This window comes from Channa argus, chromosome 2, assembly GCF_033026475.1.
Source record: "Channa argus isolate prfri chromosome 2, Channa argus male v1.0, whole genome shotgun sequence".
NCBI lineage: Eukaryota > Metazoa > Chordata > Actinopteri > Anabantiformes > Channidae > Channa > Channa argus.
In genome coordinates this window covers 3,692,201-3,712,349 of record NC_090198.1, presented here as the reverse complement: position 1 = coordinate 3,712,349, position 20,149 = coordinate 3,692,201, and the positions used below count along the sequence as shown (strand labels likewise).

The following is a 20,149-nucleotide window of genomic DNA, read 5'->3' as shown; positions in this document are numbered from 1 at the left end:
ATGGTTGACTAAATTTATCAACTAATAATTTCAGTTAAGAGTGCTGGTTGGTTTCTGGTTGTAGCTATAGATAATAAATGTTGTAAGAGAAACATGGTCTTGCTGGGGTCGGTCAGTGAGGTAGTCCAAAATCCAGGGGTTGTCAATGAGCAAACTGTTTAATTTCTCACCCAGCAAGACATGCTGGAATTTGTTAAAAGCACTGTAGAAGTCCAAAAACATAATCTTTACCGACCCCCAGGACTTGTCCAAGTATGTGTAGATGCGGTATAGCAGGTGGATGAGGGCGTCCTTCACCCCCTGTTGAGGCTGATAAGCAAACTGGAGTTGGCCCAGAGATGGTTTCACCAGAGGCCGGAGAAACTCTTTCAAGATGTGGGAGGTTAGAGCCAAAGGGTCTTTAGTCACTGGGGACACTGGGGAGGGCCACTCACGGCACTGGTACCAGGGAAAATGCTTTCTGTGGGGCACAGGCTTTCAGTACCCTGGGGCTGACTCTGTCAGGACCTGCAGGCTTTGTGGGGCGAAGCTTGCTTAGCTCTCTCCTCACTTCCACTGCTGAGATGGTCGTTACAGAAGTGACAGGAGTGGTGATACAGTCTTTCAACACCCCTTTGCAGCAAAAACACCCATACTGAGTAAAGCAAAGTTGGCTGATTTCAGTAAAGGTTACTGTAATTATGTAAAGTTCCATTTACTTTTTAAGTAAAATATGAACATGGGTCCTTGGTACCGACTGCAGTACCACTTTGAGCCACTGTGAGTTGGCGGTGCTGCAGTCTAACAAAGGGGTAAACGCCGACAGTGAAGAAGAAATTACGCTGTCACGTAAACATGGCTTCTTCAAAAAGCTCATAGAATGATTTTTTAAAATTTGTTTTGTGTATAAAGCTTCTCACTGATCCAGTGCACTATTCTAGCTCACATGGACAACACACATCACCACCAGGCTCCGTCGGATAAACAGCGGCCTCTTGGCTATGAAGATTCGCCGTACAGCGCCAACAGACCACCGCCGAGCAGCTTGGTTCCTGCACCGACGGACTGGACTTCTTCACAAGGACCGACACAGCCGGATCACGCTGGCCCTCGGTGGCCCCCTTCACCGGGGTATTACAGTTATCAAACCTACGGTTACAATTATGCCTCGCCGCATCCCGGAGGAGGGGGTTTCGGAGGGCCTCGTTTTGCCCCTCCTTTTGGATTTGACCCCGCCGTTCCTCCGCCTCCTTTTCGCTGTCCTCCACCGGGACATATGGTGCCCCCAGCTTCGGTCAACACATACAGCAACACGGGGACATTTCCCCCTCAGTTTAGAGCGGGTTTCCAGGCTCCCCAGCGTGACTTCCAGTCTGTGTCAGACTCTAATCAAAGCAGGCACCAGGAGTATGAGAATTTCGGTGAGCGCGGAGCTCTGCTCGGGAGCCCACTGCCTCCATATCCGGGCCAAGACTATAACCGGGGACTGGGAACAGCAACAACACAGCCCGAGGATGAAGATGCCCTTCAGAGGAGGCAAGATACACAATGGCTCAAACGTTTCTTACAGAGCAAAGTCAAAAAGTCGGAGAGTCCGCAGACCAAGCAGGACGGGGGGCAACAAAGCGGCGTTCGAAATCTGAGAGAGGCTTTGTACGGGGCAGCTCGTCTTGTCTCAGCGCTAGAAGAGTCCTGTGAATCTCTGAAACACAACATGGAGAACGACTGTGTGTGGTCAGACTCCTATCTAACAGCTTTAAGTATAAAGAGAGAGTTACAGCACAAAGTGAAACTCCTCGGTGACGAAGAGCGTTTAAATAAACTAAAAGCTAAAGTGACTCGTCTTTCTAAGAGGAGGGCACGGAAACTAAGAGCCAGAAAACGGCTGCAAATAGAGGAGAAGCAGAGGCAGGAACACATCTCAGATAAGGAGGCTGCTATTGACAAATGGATGATGAAGATGATCCATGAAGTAGAGGAGAAGAAGAGGGTAAAATTAATTGTCTTCAACGGATTAAAAGATTTTTCAGCGTTTTCCATTCATTACCTGTGAGATCCTAAAATGTCCATCCATGTAAATAGCTTTGGTCTTAATATATGAGATCCCTGCTTCTGTTTAGTACAATAAATGGGAACTGTAGTCAAATGAACATAAACTAAAGTAGCTCTTTTTCGTCACAAATAAATGATGAGGAGAGAATATCAGAGGTTTGTGTGTGTTTGTTTACCAGGAGCAGGAGCTGAAGCTGGCTGCCGACTCAGTTCTCTGTGAAGTGAGGAGGAAACAGGCAGATGTCAAGAGAATGCAGGATGTCCTGAGATCTTTGGAGAAACTGCGTAAACTGAGGAAAGAGGCAGCATCCAGGAAAGGTGAGAGCTGCTTCTTTCTAGTCTTTTTGCATCAATGGTTTCATACCTGTTTAAGTGGCCGCGATGCATTATGATGGAGTTGAAGAAGACAGTTTTTTCTCAGACTGCGTAACTGATGGATTTTGTCATTGTGTTTTTGACCTAAAAACACGTATGTGTTAAGAAGTTCCCCTTCTGTCTTACAATTAATCAACTCATTAGTTTTACAGTTTGATGACTCAAGAGAGTGAAATCTGCTGCATGTTCTGTGGTTAGTACTGCTGCCTCCCCGCTAGAATATATTCCCGAGTTCAAACGTAGCTTCCAGCTGTGTGGAGTCTTTTTGGAGTTTGCATGTTCTCTCTCTGTGGGCTTCCGTGGGCTTCCTCTAGGTACCCAGGTTTTCTCCCACAGTCCAAAGACATGCATGTTAGGTTAATTGGTGACTGTTAATTGCCCGTAGTTGTGAATTTGAGTGTGAATGGTTGTCTGTCTGTATATGTCTCTTTGTGCTGGCTCTGAGATAGACTGGAGACCTGTCCAATATAGTTTTGATTTGTGTCTGAGAAAAAGAATTACAGAATTACAAATCTCTCTTTTTTTTTTTTAAGAATTCTTAAATGATAAACTTCTGAATATTTGTTTTCTAAAAAGTTCAAGTCAGAATATTAAGAAAACAATCTTAACTCAGGCACCTATTTTATGGGATCCCTAATACTCCATAGAAATGTATAAACTTCTCTAAAGAAAAGTTTGAAAAATGTTTCAGCTCAGACATTTGGAGGAGCAGGTCCACCTAGACATAAATTTATGTAATATGAGCAACGAGATCGTATGATCTGAAGAAAAAAGTAATTAGAGGAAGTTTTTGTTAACCCTTTTTTTTTTTTGTGCGTTTTAGGAATCGTGACAGAGCAGGAGTGTGACAAGGCATTCAGCAGTCAATTGGAGCAGCTGAGAGGTGTGATAAAGAGGAGGACGGCAGTTTACTCAGCGGAGGAAAAAGCTCTGATGGTGATGCTGGAGGGAGAGCAGGAGGAGGAGAGGAGGAGAGAGCACGAGAAACAAGTAAAGAAGGAGAGAGAGCGACAGCTGCAAAGGAAACGCAAGGTGGAATCCATGCTGTTTGGAGGTAACACTACATAGTTTAACAGCAGTATGACTAAATCACATATGTACGCATTTATATGCTTATTGTATTGTTGTTGTTCTCTAGATGAGCTTCCGGTTGATTCTATACTTGAGCCCTTCAGAGAATATTATACCCAGGCTGAACGATCACTGCATGTTTTACTGCAGATCAGGTTAGTCACCCCCAATGCATGGTTCAGTTCAAAATTAGTGTAAGAAGATTTTCTCCATGTCTGAAGTAGAATTATGTGAATAAAAAGCAAAGGGTTTAGTGAATAAATGATGATGGTGATGTAAATGAAGCATGGGACTTCAGTGCCACCTATCAGTTCTACTGAAAAAGCCAAAAATATTATTGTGTGGAAATGCTGTCGTCATTTGAGTCTGATTTAAATTTGGAGAGGACAGAGTAAAGTAGTTATTCCTAAGGCCAGTCTGACTATGTGTGAATTGTTTTTGACAATAACCATTAAAGTCTCCTTGTTCTGGTGGATTAAGTAAAAGAGAGCCAAATTGTGTTTCAAATAAAATGTTTGTGCATTAATATACAGAATTAATCCTTGTTATGCTTTTATGTAGCATTAAACTCTCCCCTTAGTTTGTTAGAGGCTATTTTAATGGAAAAACACCAAAAAGCAAAACAATTTGAATGATTTCAAAAATATCCATGGGTTCTAATTATTTAATTTAATTTTAATTTATTTAATTTATAATAATATATTTAATTTTTTGCAATATGTCCCTGACATGATTTTATTTGATCATCTAAAGTTAACCTATTCTGGAGCAGGTTAGCTTTGAAGAATAATTTACTGAGGTGATCTAGTCTGAATGATCCAGCTTCATAGCACCCGAACACCTGAATTAAACCCAAAGACAGCTTTAAAAGCCACTGATCTCCCTTTGGAGTACAGGTCTCTGGACGCTGTCGATAAATCATAACCAATCAATCCACCCTTGGTTATTGATACGTGAGATTTCCCTGATGTCACATATCAGCATATAAACATTGAAAAGTGCTGATATACAGCCCTGCTCCTGGTTTTGTGGATCATTTAATAACTTATCTGGACTATTAATGTGTTTCTTTTAGGAGAGAGTGGGATGTGTTTGTGGTTGCAGCAGATCATCCTGATGGTACTCCTCTTCCACAAAGCTGGGTTCTTCCAGCCCCCCCATCAGACCAGGACTGGGCCTTGGCTCTGCACTCTACTGACACTGACGAAGACGGAGTCTAACTACCGCGTGTACTATCAATATCCAGTTATTAATAAAAGACCGCTGCAGGTATGTGTGGAGGGACCCAGCTGAAGAGGACATTTTCATTGTTTCAGCTGAAGCAGCTTCTACACTCCACATACAGATTTGTTTTATTGTATTTATTGACTCTCCTTTTCACCCAGAGCAATAGCGGAGAACAAGCTCTGTTCGAAATGTAACAGACCTAAATTTGCACCAAATTGTAATAAATTCTCCCACAAAACCATTGATGCATATTTTTGTTTAATTTCACAATTAAAAAGGATGGATTTGCTTCTACTGTCTGGAAAAGTTTCTGATCTTTGGTAATTGATTTAATCTGTTTCGGGGGAAAAATTTCTTTTTTGCTCTAATGATATTTTTGTTTAGTATAATTTTTTTGTTGTTGTTTTTTGTCCTTTTGGCTTAACCTGTGAGTTCAGGGTCGCCACAGTGGATCATTTTGTCTGCATGTTGATTTGACAGTTTTATTTGTTTTTGTTTTTTTTTAACAATGTGTGTAATGTAAAATTATATAGTTATTTGGCGTGAGTCCAATATTTCCTCTGTTTTGTGGTTTTTACTAGTTCTGAGCAAAAGATGTCACTATAGCTGCAACGTTTCTAACTTTGCCAGCCTGCTCTTTGCTGCTGAGCAGGTAGTGGAAAGTGTTTTTTTTTGTTTGTTTTTTAAACAGCCATTTCTCTAAAAACAGTTATTTTCTGCTGTGGCTGAGAATGTTGCAAAAATTGTGAACCATTATGGCAAAGTTAGAGTCAAGACACTAAACAATGAGCTGAAACTCATTCTAAAGCTCCTATAGCCTGATCATTCTCTGGATCCTTATTGTTCCCACAGATAACATTCACATTGTCACAGTCCCTTGATCTTGATCGATTATTATAAAAATATACATTTTTGTAGCTTTTAGTTTACTTCAAGTCAGGATTTTGACCTGTGGTGGACACTGAAGTGAAAGTAAGAAGGTTTTGACAACAATATATTCATCTGGTAAGAACTGCTATACAAAAATATTTGTTGATTTTGTTGCTTATACAATTTAAGGGTCTAAAGACAAAGTTTTTGGCCAATATAGATGAAGTTGGTATGATTTGATCTATTATTGAGATGTGTTTTTATGGGGCCCTGATCACTCAATGGGTAGAGCATTGGGTTTGAATCCCACCCCACCAGATGTGGCCCTGCCTAGCAAACAAGGGCCACCTTGCGGCCGGTCCCAAGCCCGGACAAAATGGGAGGGTTGCAGCAGTTGACACACAGGCCAAATCAACGTGTGGAACACGTTCAGCTGTGGTGACAGCTGAAGGGACAAGCCGAAAGCCGTCTGTTGCACCTTTTCACGAAAGCGTCCCTACATTGCTGTACAGTCAGCAGCAAGCAATAATTAAAGAATTAATAACAATCATCAATCACAATATAACACACATTTGTCAATAACAATAAAACTAATACAGATTTTTTAAAATTTTATTCACTTCAGCTGATGCAACATCAGTGTTTGCAACAACCATAATCAGCTGATTTGATGCTTCTCTCTCTGTTGACTTCATCTGTGCTCTTTTTGTGCGCGAGCAGTAAATCAGGTGATTGGCATTACTGCTGGTCAGTAGATTAGTGTTCCAGGTGGTTCTTCTCCTTAAAGCACCTCTTCTAAGTTAACCTGCCATTAAGAGGAGCTTCACAATCACACACCCAGGGTCTGACTACACCTTCGACAAATGACAGGTAGGTAGGTAATTTCTTCATTAGAATATCCAAATAGTTTTAGATGTGTATGGCTAATAGATGGAATATGTAAATAAACTTAAATAGGAAAATAATTTGTACATCTATCCTTCAGTAAAATTGTTTAAAGGTTATTGTACTATACAGGGTTATAATGTATTAAGTTCACAAAGTAAACAAATGTGTAAGATCCAAAATAACATTTAAGACTCAACTTTAAAATGCATGGTTCATTTACAAATCAGTGTAAGAAGATTTTCTGAAGTAGATTTATGTGAATAAAAAGCAAAGGGTTTAGTGAATAAATGATGTAAATGAAGCATGTGAATTCAGTGCCACTTATTACTTCTACTGAAAGGCCAAAAATATTATTGTCTGGAAATGCTGTCAGCGATTGAGCCTGATTGAAATTTGGAGAGGACAAACTAAAGTAGTTACTCCTAAAGCTAGTATTGCTAGTATTGTTTATTGATTAAAGCTTGAATCACTGGAAGGTCTTGAGGAATATGCCTTTAGGAATAAACTGAATAAACATTCTTTTCACACTTATGGTGGCAAGATTTAATATTGTGCAAAATACGTTTTTTAAAACTGTTACAAAACAGAAAATGAAAGCAAATAAGAACATTGTTTTAATATAGCTTAGCAATCTTGATGACAAATGTGAAGTTTTATTTGGTGTTGTAAAGATATCATCCAGTGTTTTCTGTCTATTTCTTTTGCTTTGTGTTGGAGGAATAAAAGTAATAGTACAATTGTAAAATAAACTTGTACTTTTCTTACTAGAAAAGAAATTGATGAAACAGTCTTGATGTTATGTCTCTGGTAGCACTAGCATGTAAATAAGACTTGTGCACGTCAGACACACACAATAAGCTTATAAAGCATCTGTCCTATCTGCTGCCTTAAGTCCTGGACCATCTGTCTCAGAAGTGTTTTGATGTCTCTGTTTAACTTTCCCAGGACAGCTGGGACACAGCAGATTTATGACATCACACGTCTGTTGCTGCCTTATGCTTTACTCACTGTCATACACAGGCATGTTAGTGCGTGGTATCTCCTCTGAATCTCAGCAAATGAAACCTCACTTGATTTTAGGATGATATAATTACATCATGAGCCCGAGAGAAGAATGTGTGTGTTACGTCGAGTAAGCCTCACATTGCCTGGTTGTTTAAAATACAGACATTGTTGTAATCGCTAGTCTTTTCCCTCCACATGATTCACTCTGCATTGTGTAACAAACTACTTGCACGTGCACTTCATGAGGTGGGTGTTTATGGTTCAGATGTAGTGTATATGATCTGATAGTTGTGGATCAGGTGTAAAAAAAAAAAAAAAAAAAAACAAACAAGCAAAAAAACATTTAAGTGCCATGTTGATATTTTGAGATACCGCATTGGTTCTCAAAAACACTGTTATTAATGGTTTAGCAAAATTTAGGGACGGACACTGGTTGTTTTTTTGTTGTGTTCAATTGCCTAATAACCAGGTGTTCTGATTTTTTTGCTGCTGTGATTGAATAAAAATAAACCTTTTTAGTAAGATTTACTGCATAGAATGCTGTGTTTTATACTTTGTCAGATTTCCTAACTTAGTTTTATACATATCATTATCAATTATACGTATCACAATCCCTGTTTGTAATACAGATCGTATTGCCAGATTCCCATACTGTTTTTGGTCCAGGTGTTCTATATTTGAAAGGTTTAATGGTCCAGTTGCACTGTAGATGGAGGGAAATCAGTTGAGCATTAACAAAAACATCCAGTGTAGAAAGGCTTAAAAAAACAAGATGTAAAAAAAATATGAATACAAAATTTGACTGATTAATGACTGAGAGATTAAGTTGATTAAGTTCTCTCTTAAATTCCCTTAAAATTTTGAACTATACCATAACTTACTACATAAATGAAGGAAATTCTAGTTAATTAATCTGTGGCGTAGTGGTAGGTATAGGAAAGAAGATGTAAAGTCAAACTGTGTGTGTTTCGTTTTAGTGAACTGGGCAGTATGGACGGTGTTCCTCTGAAGATGCCACAGGCTGTCTCACACGATGTCAAAGAACACACTGAAGTGATTATCCCTGATTATCTCACCATACTGCAGGAGACAGAGGTGAGTGTAGTTTCTAAATGTTGAACAGTATGTTTGACACTGTGAACGCACAGCCTCACCTGTTTGTGTCTCCTACCTCTGCTTTACATGCAACGAGATCTCGTTTTCAACTGTTGTAACATACTGTTACACAGCTGCAGAGTTTCAACAGCTGATTTAAAAAGAGCTGCAAAAGGTCCAGATACTGGGGAATTGAAATCCTTTGACAAAGAAGACAAAAGAACCCTCCAGTCAACTGTGTGAAACGTTTGTTGAAAAGCAGAAATCAGAGGATACAAGAACATTTCCAACTCACTGAGTATCTCATGCAGTACAGTAAAATCATCATTAAGAAATTAAGAAATGGAAGGTTGTAAAAATGTGGAGTAGGCCGACGCCAGAGCCAAGAGACCCCACACGAAGGAGACTAGAGACTAGAGGTCACTAATACCTTTCTGACTCCTCTGAAGATGTTACAAATTGCTACCACTCAGTGTCTAGTTTTTCCATTCTTTTTTGGGGGGTGGAGGTTTGTGGTTTGGTTTCAATCAGACCACACAATCTTCTTCCACATCTTTTACATACCTCCTGACAAACTCCAGCTGAGATGGATTTTAATGTACTCCTAGAGATACTTATTAACTTGAAAACGTTATTCCATCCATTCCCTGATTTTGCTTTTCAATTAATGTTTTGCTGAGTTGCTTGGACTTTACTGATGTCTACATGGAGAATACACAAACTAAATCAGTCATTATTCACAGCTGTGAAAATAAATAAAAGGTTAAAACTGTCAAGTGAGGTGAATACTTTTATAAGGCACTATAAGAGAAGTGCTTCTGTCACTACCGTCATCTCATGTATCACATGTTGTCTTCTTGTGAAAGTATGAGTTCAGTGTGGAGAACTGGGTCCTTACTGGGCTGAAGAGCAGCTTCTCAAGCCAGCAGCAGCCTCAGCTCTCCTCCTCTTCATCCGGACTGCAGCCATCTTGTCCTTCGTACTGGATGATGTTCAGCAGCCCTCAGCAGAGTCGCTTGGCCAGTCGCCACAGCTCCGACTTCTGGGAGCCCAACCCTCGACAACGGTCCCACAGCTTAAACCCCGCCATCCTGCGCACCAAGTTCACCATCTCAGACTCAGAGGATGAAGGAGAGAGTAGCAAACAGAAAGCCCAGATGTGTGAGTTAGAGAAAGGCCCTGCTGCTGTATGTCAGCACGGTCAGAGGAAAGCACAGAAGGCCTTTGTCCCAAACCTGCTGAACCCTCCAACCTGCCTCAGCAGCCTGCCACACCAGCGCAGGAAGAACCTACGGCAGTGCTCCCTCTCTGGACTGGAGATGTCCACACAACATGATGCCAGTTCAGACAGTCAAGACCAGAGCCCAGCCTCAAACAGAGCCCCTAACACCAGGAGCCCTGAGAGCAGAACCACCAACACCAAAATCCCCAAAACCAGAGCTAATACAGTCAACAGTTTCCCTGGTATCAGCAACCACAACACAACACAGATGGTAAGAGATTAACACGTTCATATCTGTGAGAAGTCCACTTCTCCTCAAGGTAGCCATTTGGAGAACGATGATTGAGGTTCAGGATGTTTTAACACACGTTAGCAAAGAGCAGTAGCATACACAAAAACGGAGCTGCACTGAGGAAACGTCTTATGATATGAAAAGTTCTGTGCATTTTGTGTGCGCAACATAGCTGATCACCAATATATTATATTATCAGTGATACATTTGTCATCATGCCATCAAATGATTTAAGCAAATACTGGATATCCGGCATTTACTTATTGTTTTGGGCACATGGGGCAGCAAGCTGTAAACAGAATACATTTTTAAATATAAAGTTGTTGTTGTGAACATCTTAGCAATAATACAAAGCTAAAAAGGGGATAAAAATGAACCAAAACTGTAAAGTTGTTGCCATAAAGCTTAAGGTAAACTGTAATTGAGTTATTTTATCCTTTTTAAATATAAAAATAAGCAATTAAAATACGCTTTGTAAAAGGCTGCAAATCAATTCTGTTTGAATAATGAAACAAAAAGAACCTAAACTGCAGTACAGGATAATATTTGAAAGGCACTGTATGATAACCTGTGATAAGAAAAAGTCAATACCATTTTTCAATGACACAATCCTATATAGTGTCAGTCACATGGCCTCGTAAAAGAATTAATGGTGAGGCTGAGGGAGAGCTAATGCTCAAAAGTGTAAAGTATAGATACCCGTCACTCAGACTATGAATACAGACCAAAGGAATTAACTTTTCCTGAGCCGTGCTATAAATCTTCTCACATAAGCCAGGAACACAAAGACCTCACTATGAATGTTCCACTGACTCTTTATATTCATCCTTGATAGTTTAATAGTTCTCAAGTCCTCAGATGTACTTGAACTCTTTTCATGAATGTCAACACTGTGTTAGCAGGAGGAGGAAATCTATCCTTGTTATTTAGATTTTTTTCAGCTCACATTTCTAAAATGTTTTCAGGGATCTGCACTCTAAAAATAGACTGTGTAAAGTCTGCTCCCTGAACCCAGCCAGGTTACTAAAGATTTATCAGGATTAGCAGATGGGAGTTCTCTGGAAATGTCTTTGTCAGCCAAGCTGCCTCTCAGGGTTACTCTGCTGCAACGTGCTGTAAGTGTTACACAAGGAATCTGAGACATTCAAATCAAATTAAATGTGTCTCGCTGATTCTACAGTGTATCAACTCGTCTGGTTCAGACTCATCAATAGAGCTCCTGTCAGCTCTGAGTGTGGAGGAGAGAGAGCTCCTGGGGGCCATCACAGCCCAGGGTTACCCCTTCCATGCTGCCATCATTGCCCTTCAGAAGACGGGCCGGCAGACCCCAGATCAGGTCAGTGAAAGCCACATATATAGACCGAGAAGTAGGTCTAATAATAATCTTGGAGGCTGATACTGACATAGCAGCTGGATGTGTGTGTGTGTGTGTGTGTGTGTGTGTGTGTGCGTGTGTGTGTGTGTGTGTGTGTGTGTGTGAGAGTGTGCGTCTGTGTGCGTGCGCCTGTGTGTGTTTGTACTGCAGTGACCCTTATTTTTTATAACTGGACATGTTTTACCATATTGACCATTATCAATATTGATTAAAGTACATCATTTTCTTGGTGGAATACATTTACTATTGTATGTCAAGTAAAATAAACACAATCTGATTAGTACTTTTACTTGAGTAAAAGATTAATCCCACAAGTATTAATGTTGTTCCTGAGGGTGTATGAGCTACACTTCTACACAATCAGATATTGATAGTGAAGACACATAGGACTTTTCAGAGTCATACCTGATTCTCATCCTATTGATTGAAATAGCTGACTGTGATTTTCACTTGGAGCTAAACAAAGCTAAGAAATCTTTGCACTTGAAAGTTGAAAGACAAATTAATTTAGAGTTGTAAATGCACTATGCCGAAATGATGTGTTCTGCAATAAACAAAATGAAGCCAGTGTTATTATTGCACTGCTATTTAAACAACTGTGAGCTTAACTTCATGAAAATTAAGGGTGATGCGTGCTCAAGGAGGACTTATTGGGTTTTGTTAATTCTGTAAGGCCTTGACCTTTGTATATATAGTATTGAAATGCTTTTTGTATGAATTAGTGTTATAATAAATACAAATTTTCCAAATAAATATATACATATGAGATGCACAAACTAATATACATAAACGAAAATATGGTAATAATATTAAAATAATAGCATTATCCATTTTTTAATAATCTGACAACACAAAACATTTTCCACTTTTGTCAATTTGTAACAATGAGCCAACTCCAGATGGGAATGAAACAAAAGTACAGTATATTAAACCACTTTAATCCAGTGTAAAAATAGATGCTCAGAGTTTCCAGGGTCTGCTCTGGTGTATGAGTTTTCCCATGACATCTCCACACGTTTGCTTTGAATACAACACAATTTACAACACGCAGCTCATGGGAAAAGGGCATGTCCCATAAGTTTGTCCATGAGAGCAATAGTAGATGTGTTTTCTATAGCTTTAATGTTACAGTTAATATTTACTTGTTCCAGAAAAGTTTTAAAAGGAAAAAAAAATGCTACAAGGTTTGTTTTTCACTGTCCGGTCAGGATATTGCAGGTCACTGCACACTTTCTGTTTCACTGTGCTGTTATCAGAAAGAAAACTCAGCTCAGGTCCTCAGTTGCCCAGAAATGATGTCAGTCTTTTATAATAAGCCCACAATGAGACAGTATTTCCTGTAGATAGCATGAGATTAACCAGATGGTTAGTTGTAAAAAGTAAGGAAATACATTTACTCAAGTACTGAACTTGTACCAAATTTGTGATTTTGTACTTTTCTCTTCTTTACTTCTACATTTCTGAGATACTTTTGTTTTTTTTAAGTTTTTGTAAAAAACAAACAAACATATATCTTGTTAGACATTAAACTACCAAAGGGTAAATCTAATCAGAACTCACCTGGCAGGAAATTATGTCTATTTTGATACTCATGAAAGTTACTTCTCACACTTTTCACTTATTAAATGTTTTTTAAAGCGGGCGCCACCGTCTGAGGTTCGCGCCCCATTCACACAGACCAATGTTAAAGTGTCCCTGGGCGAGACAATGAAACCCAAACCACCCATCCCTATACCCAGTTGAGCATTGCCGGTCCCAGGCAGGTAGAAATTGGGGGGGGTTACATCAGGGAGGGCATCCAGCGTAAAAATGTGCCAAATCAACAAGCAGACCTAGGATATGATGTGGTGACCCCTAACTTACAGAATAAGCTAAAAGACAATCACTCTGACACACACAAAATATTCAGCAGATGATAAAAGCAGACATGACATAGATGCAGCCCTCTTAGCTCCATACTGCATTTACACCAATGCATCGGTAATAATAAACTAACAATATAATACCACAATACTAATAACAGCGAGCATGTGTAGAGCGTGTTTTTACAGGGTCATATTTTACTGTTAAGTTTTTTTTCCCAAAGCAGGAGATTGGTGACATAGAAAGAAAACTTTCATTTGGTCCACAAGATGTTCATAACTTCTGTACAAATTGACCTTTGTGTGCATGTGTGTCTGCAGATCTTGAGTTACCTGTCAGCATGTGACCACCTGTGTGAGCTGGGTTATGACATGGCTCAAGTAGAAGAAGCCCTGGAGATGTTTCAAAACTGTGAAGCAAAGGTAAGTTGTAAAGAGAGCAAAATCTCATCATTTTTTAATTTTCTCAGAAACTGTAAAACACTCATAAATTTCATTTGATGTAAAAATGCTATAAAATCATCTTCATCGTCTTCTTCTTGAGGCGGAGGAGTTCCTTCACCTGCTGAGTCAGTTTAATGAGATGGGCTTCCAGCAGAACGCCATCAAAGAGGTTCTGCTGATCCACGAGAACCACAGAGAACGGGCCCTGGAGGAGCTGATGATGCGTGTGGCATGATGGACAGCAGATCAACACACACTCACACACACACAGACACACACACACACTTTGACTTAAGAGCACTGTAAATGTGAAATGTTCTGGACTAAAATCTGAAATTCATTATTGTCACTGACAATGTGGCCTTCACAAAGGAGAAATTCAGTCTGTTGTTAATGATGCACTACTTGACATTTTCTTGTGTTTATTACCATTGACTTGTTAACTATATTTACACTGAAACTCTAAGGCCTGTATTCTGAAATGACGTGAGTAGCTTAAAATGTATTTAATTTATTAAAGCTAAAATGACACCAGGAATGTGTTTTTATGCAGTTTAAAGTAAATCTTCTTTACAGGTTTCGATTTTGATTCGGTTTTTCTTCTCAGTGTTTTGGCCTGAATCAAGCCCTGAGAATGTATCCATCTTGGGAACAATGTTGTAAAGTGGGCTGTGGAAACAGAAAGCTTTGAGAAACATCAACGAAAAAGCTCCCAGTTGATTCAGTTCAGCAGCAGCATGGTCACTGTGGTTTATCACAACTTGGCTGTCCATTGTATGTATGAGTCACCAATAAACAGACACAGATTTTCCTGCAAAAATGTCTGAGGGGTCAGATGATCAGTCATAAAACAACCAAATAGTTTAATGTGACATAAAGCTATTGCTGGAAGTAAAATTAAAGGTGAAGCAGTTAAATACCAGCAGTGATCCCTCAGCAAATTGGAAACATTCATGTGACCATCACCAGCATAAGGACAGAAAATAAGTATTGAAGCAGAAAGTCAGCCCTTTTTAGCTTCTCCATTTCCAAATAGATTTGTGCAGCCTAGAGGTTTATTTAAGTTCTGTCTCATGTTTCCTGCCTCTTTGGACTTTTTTTGAACCATTTCCAAAATAATGACAAAACCATATTATTAGTAATAACAAACATATCAGTAAATCTTTAAATTACAGCCTGCAACTTTCAGTCTACGTGTACCTTTTTGTGTACCTGCAGAAAATGTACCAACACTTAATTGCAGGGAGGTAAGTGGCTAACAACCTAGGAACATAAAAATAATATTTTGTGAATAAGAGTAAATAAAAACCTATGTAGTGGTATATTCTAAAACAATGTTGCCTGTTGGAGTAAAAAAAATTTCTAGGTTGTGGGCAGCATGGTGATTTCCATTGTGAGTTTCCTCGGGGTACAGTTTCCAGTTTCCTCCCACAGTTCAACGACACGCATGTTAGGTCTAAATTGCCCGTAGGTGTGTTTTTTTTTAAAATTTATATATATGTACCATTTCATTTGTTGGGTTCTCCGTCCACCATATTTTCTATTTTTCACCATCTTGGTATAGGTTGGGCCACAAAATATCCACCAGTTGGAACCTTTGTTGAGAGGTTGTGGCTGTTGAGAGCCGAACACACGCAATCACACCACCCACAATTAACATTTACTTTTGAAGTTAAGCTCCTTTTCCTGTGGACCACTTCTAAAGTGACCTGAATTTAAAAATGCGTGCAGCATCTAACTGTACCCCTCCCAAACTCAACATCGTTGTGTAGCATGCATATAATGAATGGAGCACACTTAAAGGATAAACTGGGGGCTGTAATCTAAAGCATTACTGTCTGATATTTTAAATCTTTTAAAAGCTTTTAAGAATGGGCAACACATGCTCCTTGAGGGTTGTAGTCCTGCTTATTTTCCAACTATCCCTGCACTACCTAGTCCTGATTACCTGGATCAAGTGTATTCAGTCAGTCTAAGGAGCAGCAGTGGGTAGGGCAGGGATAGTTGGAAAACAAGCCAGGCTGAAGCCCGTTGGGATATTTCTTACAGTTTATGAGAACATTGTGGGGATAATTTGGGATAGTGCCTGAGGTCCCTGAGATTCTGGCCCTGAGGCAGATCCCGACAATTTCCCATGAGTGATACAGTGGCTTTAGGCAACCTCATCAGAAATGTATAAATGGATCCAATCCTGCCGAAACCTTCCATCTCCTGTTTCACTCTCCACCTGTTATCATCCACAGTGTACTCTCTGGTCACGTGTCTGCTTAGGGTGAACACAGAGTCTCCTCTGACCACAGCGGTCAACAGAGAACCTTTACTGTTGCCATAGTGACCAGACATGGCTGTCCACTGACCTGAGGTCAGGTTGTAGCAGTCAATCACACACAGTAAGAAGTCATGACAGGGTCCATTTCGCAGGACATATAGATTGTCCCTGTGGGCAACCATGTAAATACCATAACTGTGTTGGCGGATGAGTGTCGTGACCAGAAGCCACTTGTCCTGTTCAAACAGGTACTCGTAGAAATCTGTGGCACCTTTCCCTTTCCAGAGACAGATGAACATTCTGTTAACAGCTACAGCTGAAGCCACTGAGGCTGCAGGGAATGGGAGGGGGGACACAAAACTCCAGCTCCCATCAGACACCCTGTATCTCTCCACAGTTGACAATGTCTTCATGTTATACTCCCCTCCAACAGCATACAGGCAGCCCTCATGTCCTGTCAGAGTGTGGTTGTACCGAAGCTGCTGGGGGCCACAGATGGTGGACCATTTGTTTGCTGCAGGGTCGTAACAGAAACCAGTCTCTACTACCTTCTTACTCACATCATGTACACCTCCAATAATGTAAAGTCTGTTGTCGAGGACAGCCACGCCTGCCATGGTGGTGCTGGTACTCCCAGGTAGTTGAGTGAGGACCCTCCATTCTCTGTACTCTTCATCCAGGTAGCAGACGGTCCTCTGGACATCCTCCAGCAGCTCAGTGGATGGCGAGTGACTGCACACAGCCATGTAGCTGCTTGGGAGAAGAGACTCAATATATTCAACCAGCTTGTTGGGTAAGGTGTGAACGTCCTCCCTCAGGTCACTGTACATGTCTCTGATGAATAAGCCAGACCTGTGTGACAGTTCCCACACTCCATAGGTGGCAGCGGTGTGGAACATGAGTAAACAGTTTTCAGAATTGATGATATTCATCAAGTGCTTTGTGAGAGCTGGCACCTGGAGAAAAGCCGCACATTCGATTGCTTCCACAATCTGGTCACTGTTGAGCATTGGTCGCTCCCCCTCCAGGACCTGCAGCAAGACTACGAACCCCTGAGCCCCTACAGAATGCAGCTGGATCTCCCCCTCTCTGCACTCTTTCATTCCAGACTGAAATAAAGCTCTGAAGTACTCGCAGTTTTCAGACAAAGTACATTTATCCACAAAGAAAGAGTTGTCATTAATACTGACCCTGAGGGTGTGTGGTGGCCTACAGCTGCTGGACTCCATCCTGCAGAACTTAATCACATCTCCAAGTTGAGCTGCGCACTCACAGCAAGAAAATTTTGATAAAGGTTTGATCTAGATCCAAATACAGCACTGCCATGGGAAAAATGACCACCTTCCTCTGGAGCACATAGTAACCGACTGGGGATTCACTATTTGTTTTCACAGCTCTGACAACAGACTCTATACATAGCAGCTGGATGTGTGACACAGTTCAAATACACTGATGAATGATGACACAGAGCCAGTGTGGAAAGATGAGCCGGATAATGTGAATGTGGGGATGATTCATATTGCGCTTTGTTTGGGACAGCTGAAGATTTGTCCTTGAGCAGCAGAGGAGTCACACAACAAAAGGCTGTTTCTCTGGTTCACATTTGTATATCTGCATTGACCAGAAAGGTAAATCTAAAGCCTTATAGTAGTACACACATGAACATCAGATGTTATTTATCTTTCGACCAGTGCTGTCATCTGTCAGCTTTGTGAATAGTAATCCGACTATACGTAATATGCTGCTATTTCAATCCTCTCTGCTTTAATTAATTTATTCAATTTGTAACATGAGAATACATGTGCATGCATGACCCCATCTGTGTGCACCAGGAGAAAAAAAAGTCATGTAAAAAAAAAAGCAAGATCAAATGCAACAAGGCATAAATAAGAAAATAAGAATATTAGCATAGGTTATAAGAACAGTTTTGTTTTATGTAGTATGTATTGTCTATTGTGAACTGTATTGTATTGTGTGTTGTGTTATGTTTCTGTTTACTGATGATGTCATTAGTGACATCATAGAGCTTTGATTGTTTCGTTGTTTGTTGACCAGTCGTCAAGGAAACAAAGGATAGCAATGATTTTGTTACAAGAGAGTGCAGTTAGGCTCAGCTACTGAGGGGTGCTGATGTGACACGGTAGCTGGAGCAGAGGAACTGATTACAAGGATGTGTGGACGGAAACAAGGTAGAAGAAAAAGGTTCAGTGTGTAGCTGTGGAGGCAAACGGGCAGAGTTTCTGCTAGTTCAGTGAGTTCAGCCTTACTATGAGAAACTTGTTCGATGAAGCTGTTTGCGAACGTGCTAGTGAGATTACTGCACTTAAACTTGTATGTACAACTGACCCGTCATCGGCTAAGTTGAGAAGCAAGTACAATAAATGTTCAATGTTCGTACAATGATTTCTGGAGTAAAGTATTTGCTGGAGCGTCAGATTCGTCAGATTCGAGTAAGTTCGCCTCTATACCCCTCTTTCAATCCAGTGTGTAAAAACACAATGAGAGCTGATTATAATAGAAATTTGACAATAGTGGGTCTCAGTGTTAGAAAATACCACCTCAGATGAATAACAATATATGACTTTCTTCACCATGGCACTTTTTATTTAACAACAATAAAGCCAAAAAGAGAAGCATAACATGTGGACAATACTAAGTTCCTATGATTTCATATGATTTATGAGGTTAAGCTGCAGTCAGGCACTGCTAATCAGCCCTTGATTAACTGATTATGAAGAGGTCTGCAGATGTCTATAAAAGCAGAGGTTTGGGTAGTTTGCTGGTCTGGAGTATTCAGGTGTGTGTTAACACAATGCCAAAAAGGAAAGATGAGCAATGGTCTTAGAGAAGCAACTGTTACTGCACATCAAGTCCATGACAGCACAATTAGAATGTCTATGCTGTGCATAAGTGAATGTCCAAAAAAGCAAGCTAGTGAATCATAGGGGGGTACTTACATGTAATATTGCCCACATTTTTTTTTCTTTATGCCTTAATTTTTGTCACCCTGTCCTCTGCATCCTCTACTCTCACACCAACTAACTTTATGTCCTCTCTCACTACATCCATAAATCTCCTCTTTGGTCTTCCTCTAGACCTCCTGCCTGGCAGCTCCAACCTCAGCATCCTTCTACCGATATATTCACAGTTTCTCCTCTGAACATGTCCAAACCACCTCAATCTGGCCTCTCTGACTCTATCTCCAAAACATCTAATATGAGCTGTCCCTCTAATGTCCTCATTCCTGATCCTGTCCATCCTCGTCACTCCCAAAGAGAACCTCAACATCTTAAGCTCTGCTACCTCCAGCTCTGCCTCCTGTCTTTTCTTCAGTGCCACTGTCTCTAAGCCGAACAACATCTCTGGTCTCACCACCGTCTTTAACACCTTTCCTTTCATTCTCGCTGATACTCTATCACACAACACACCTGACACTTTTCTCCACCCGTTCCAACCTGCCTGCACTCGCCTCTTCACCTCTTTTCCACACTCACCGTTGCTCTGAACCATTGACCCTAAGTACTTAAAGTCCTGCACCTTCTTCACCTCTGCTCCCTGTAACCTCACTGTTCCACCTGGGTCCCTCTCATTGACACACATGTATTCTGTCTTGCTGCATCTAAGCTTCATTCCTCTGTTTTCCAGAGCAGACTTCCACCTCCCTAGATTTTCCTCCACCTGCTCCCTGCTCTCACTACAAATCACAATGTCATCTGCAAACATCATAGTCCATGGAGATTCCTGTCTAACCTCATCTGTCAGCCTGTCCATCACCAGAGCAAACAAGAAGGGGCTCAGAGCTGATCCTTGATGCAGACCCACCTCCACCTTGAACTCCTCTGTCACACCTACAGCACCTCACCACGGTCTTACATCTTTGATACATGTCCTGCACCACTCTAACATAGTTCTCTGCCACTACAGACTTCCTCATACAATACCACAGCTCCTCTCTTGGCACCCTGTCATAAACTTTATCTAAATCCACAAAGGTCTACTCAGCCCAGCTTCCACTACTCTTTCCCACAACTTCATTCTATGGCTCATCAGCTTTATTCCTCTGTAGTTGCCACAGCTCTGCACATCTCCCTTGTTCTTAAAAATTGGCACCAGTACACTTCTC

The 20,149-nt window shown here is 40.7% G+C and overlaps 3 protein-coding genes across 3 annotated transcripts; 2 read left to right on the top strand and 1 right to left on the bottom strand.

Annotated features, from left to right (window-relative positions):
• Positions 1-810: 810 nt before the first annotated feature.
• On the top strand, positions 811-4,998 carry pdcd7 (programmed cell death 7). The gene is made up of 5 exons (XM_067494926.1): positions 811-1,969; positions 2,211-2,349; positions 3,230-3,460; positions 3,545-3,632; positions 4,553-4,998. The coding sequence occupies exons 1-5, from the start codon at positions 926-928 to the stop codon at positions 4,695-4,697; spliced, it is 1,647 nt and encodes a 548-aa protein (XP_067351027.1). The 5' UTR covers positions 811-925; the 3' UTR covers positions 4,698-4,998.
• Positions 4,999-8,457: 3,459 nt separating this feature from the next.
• ubap1lb (ubiquitin associated protein 1-like b) lies at positions 8,458-14,001 on the top strand. Its single transcript, XM_067494928.1, has 5 exons — positions 8,458-8,562; positions 9,429-10,010; positions 11,257-11,412; positions 13,635-13,736; positions 13,858-14,001. The coding sequence occupies exons 1-5, from the start codon at positions 8,458-8,460 to the stop codon at positions 13,990-13,992; spliced, it is 1,080 nt and encodes a 359-aa protein (XP_067351029.1). The 3' UTR covers positions 13,993-14,001.
• Positions 14,002-14,383: 382 nt separating this feature from the next.
• On the bottom strand, positions 14,384-18,303 carry kbtbd13a (kelch repeat and BTB domain containing 13a). Its single transcript, XM_067494927.1, has one exon. It carries the CDS (start codon positions 17,253-17,255, stop codon positions 15,801-15,803), a length of 1,455 nt encoding a protein of 484 aa, XP_067351028.1. The 5' UTR covers positions 17,256-18,303; the 3' UTR covers positions 14,384-15,800.
• Between the last annotated feature and the right edge of the window lie 1,846 nt (positions 18,304-20,149).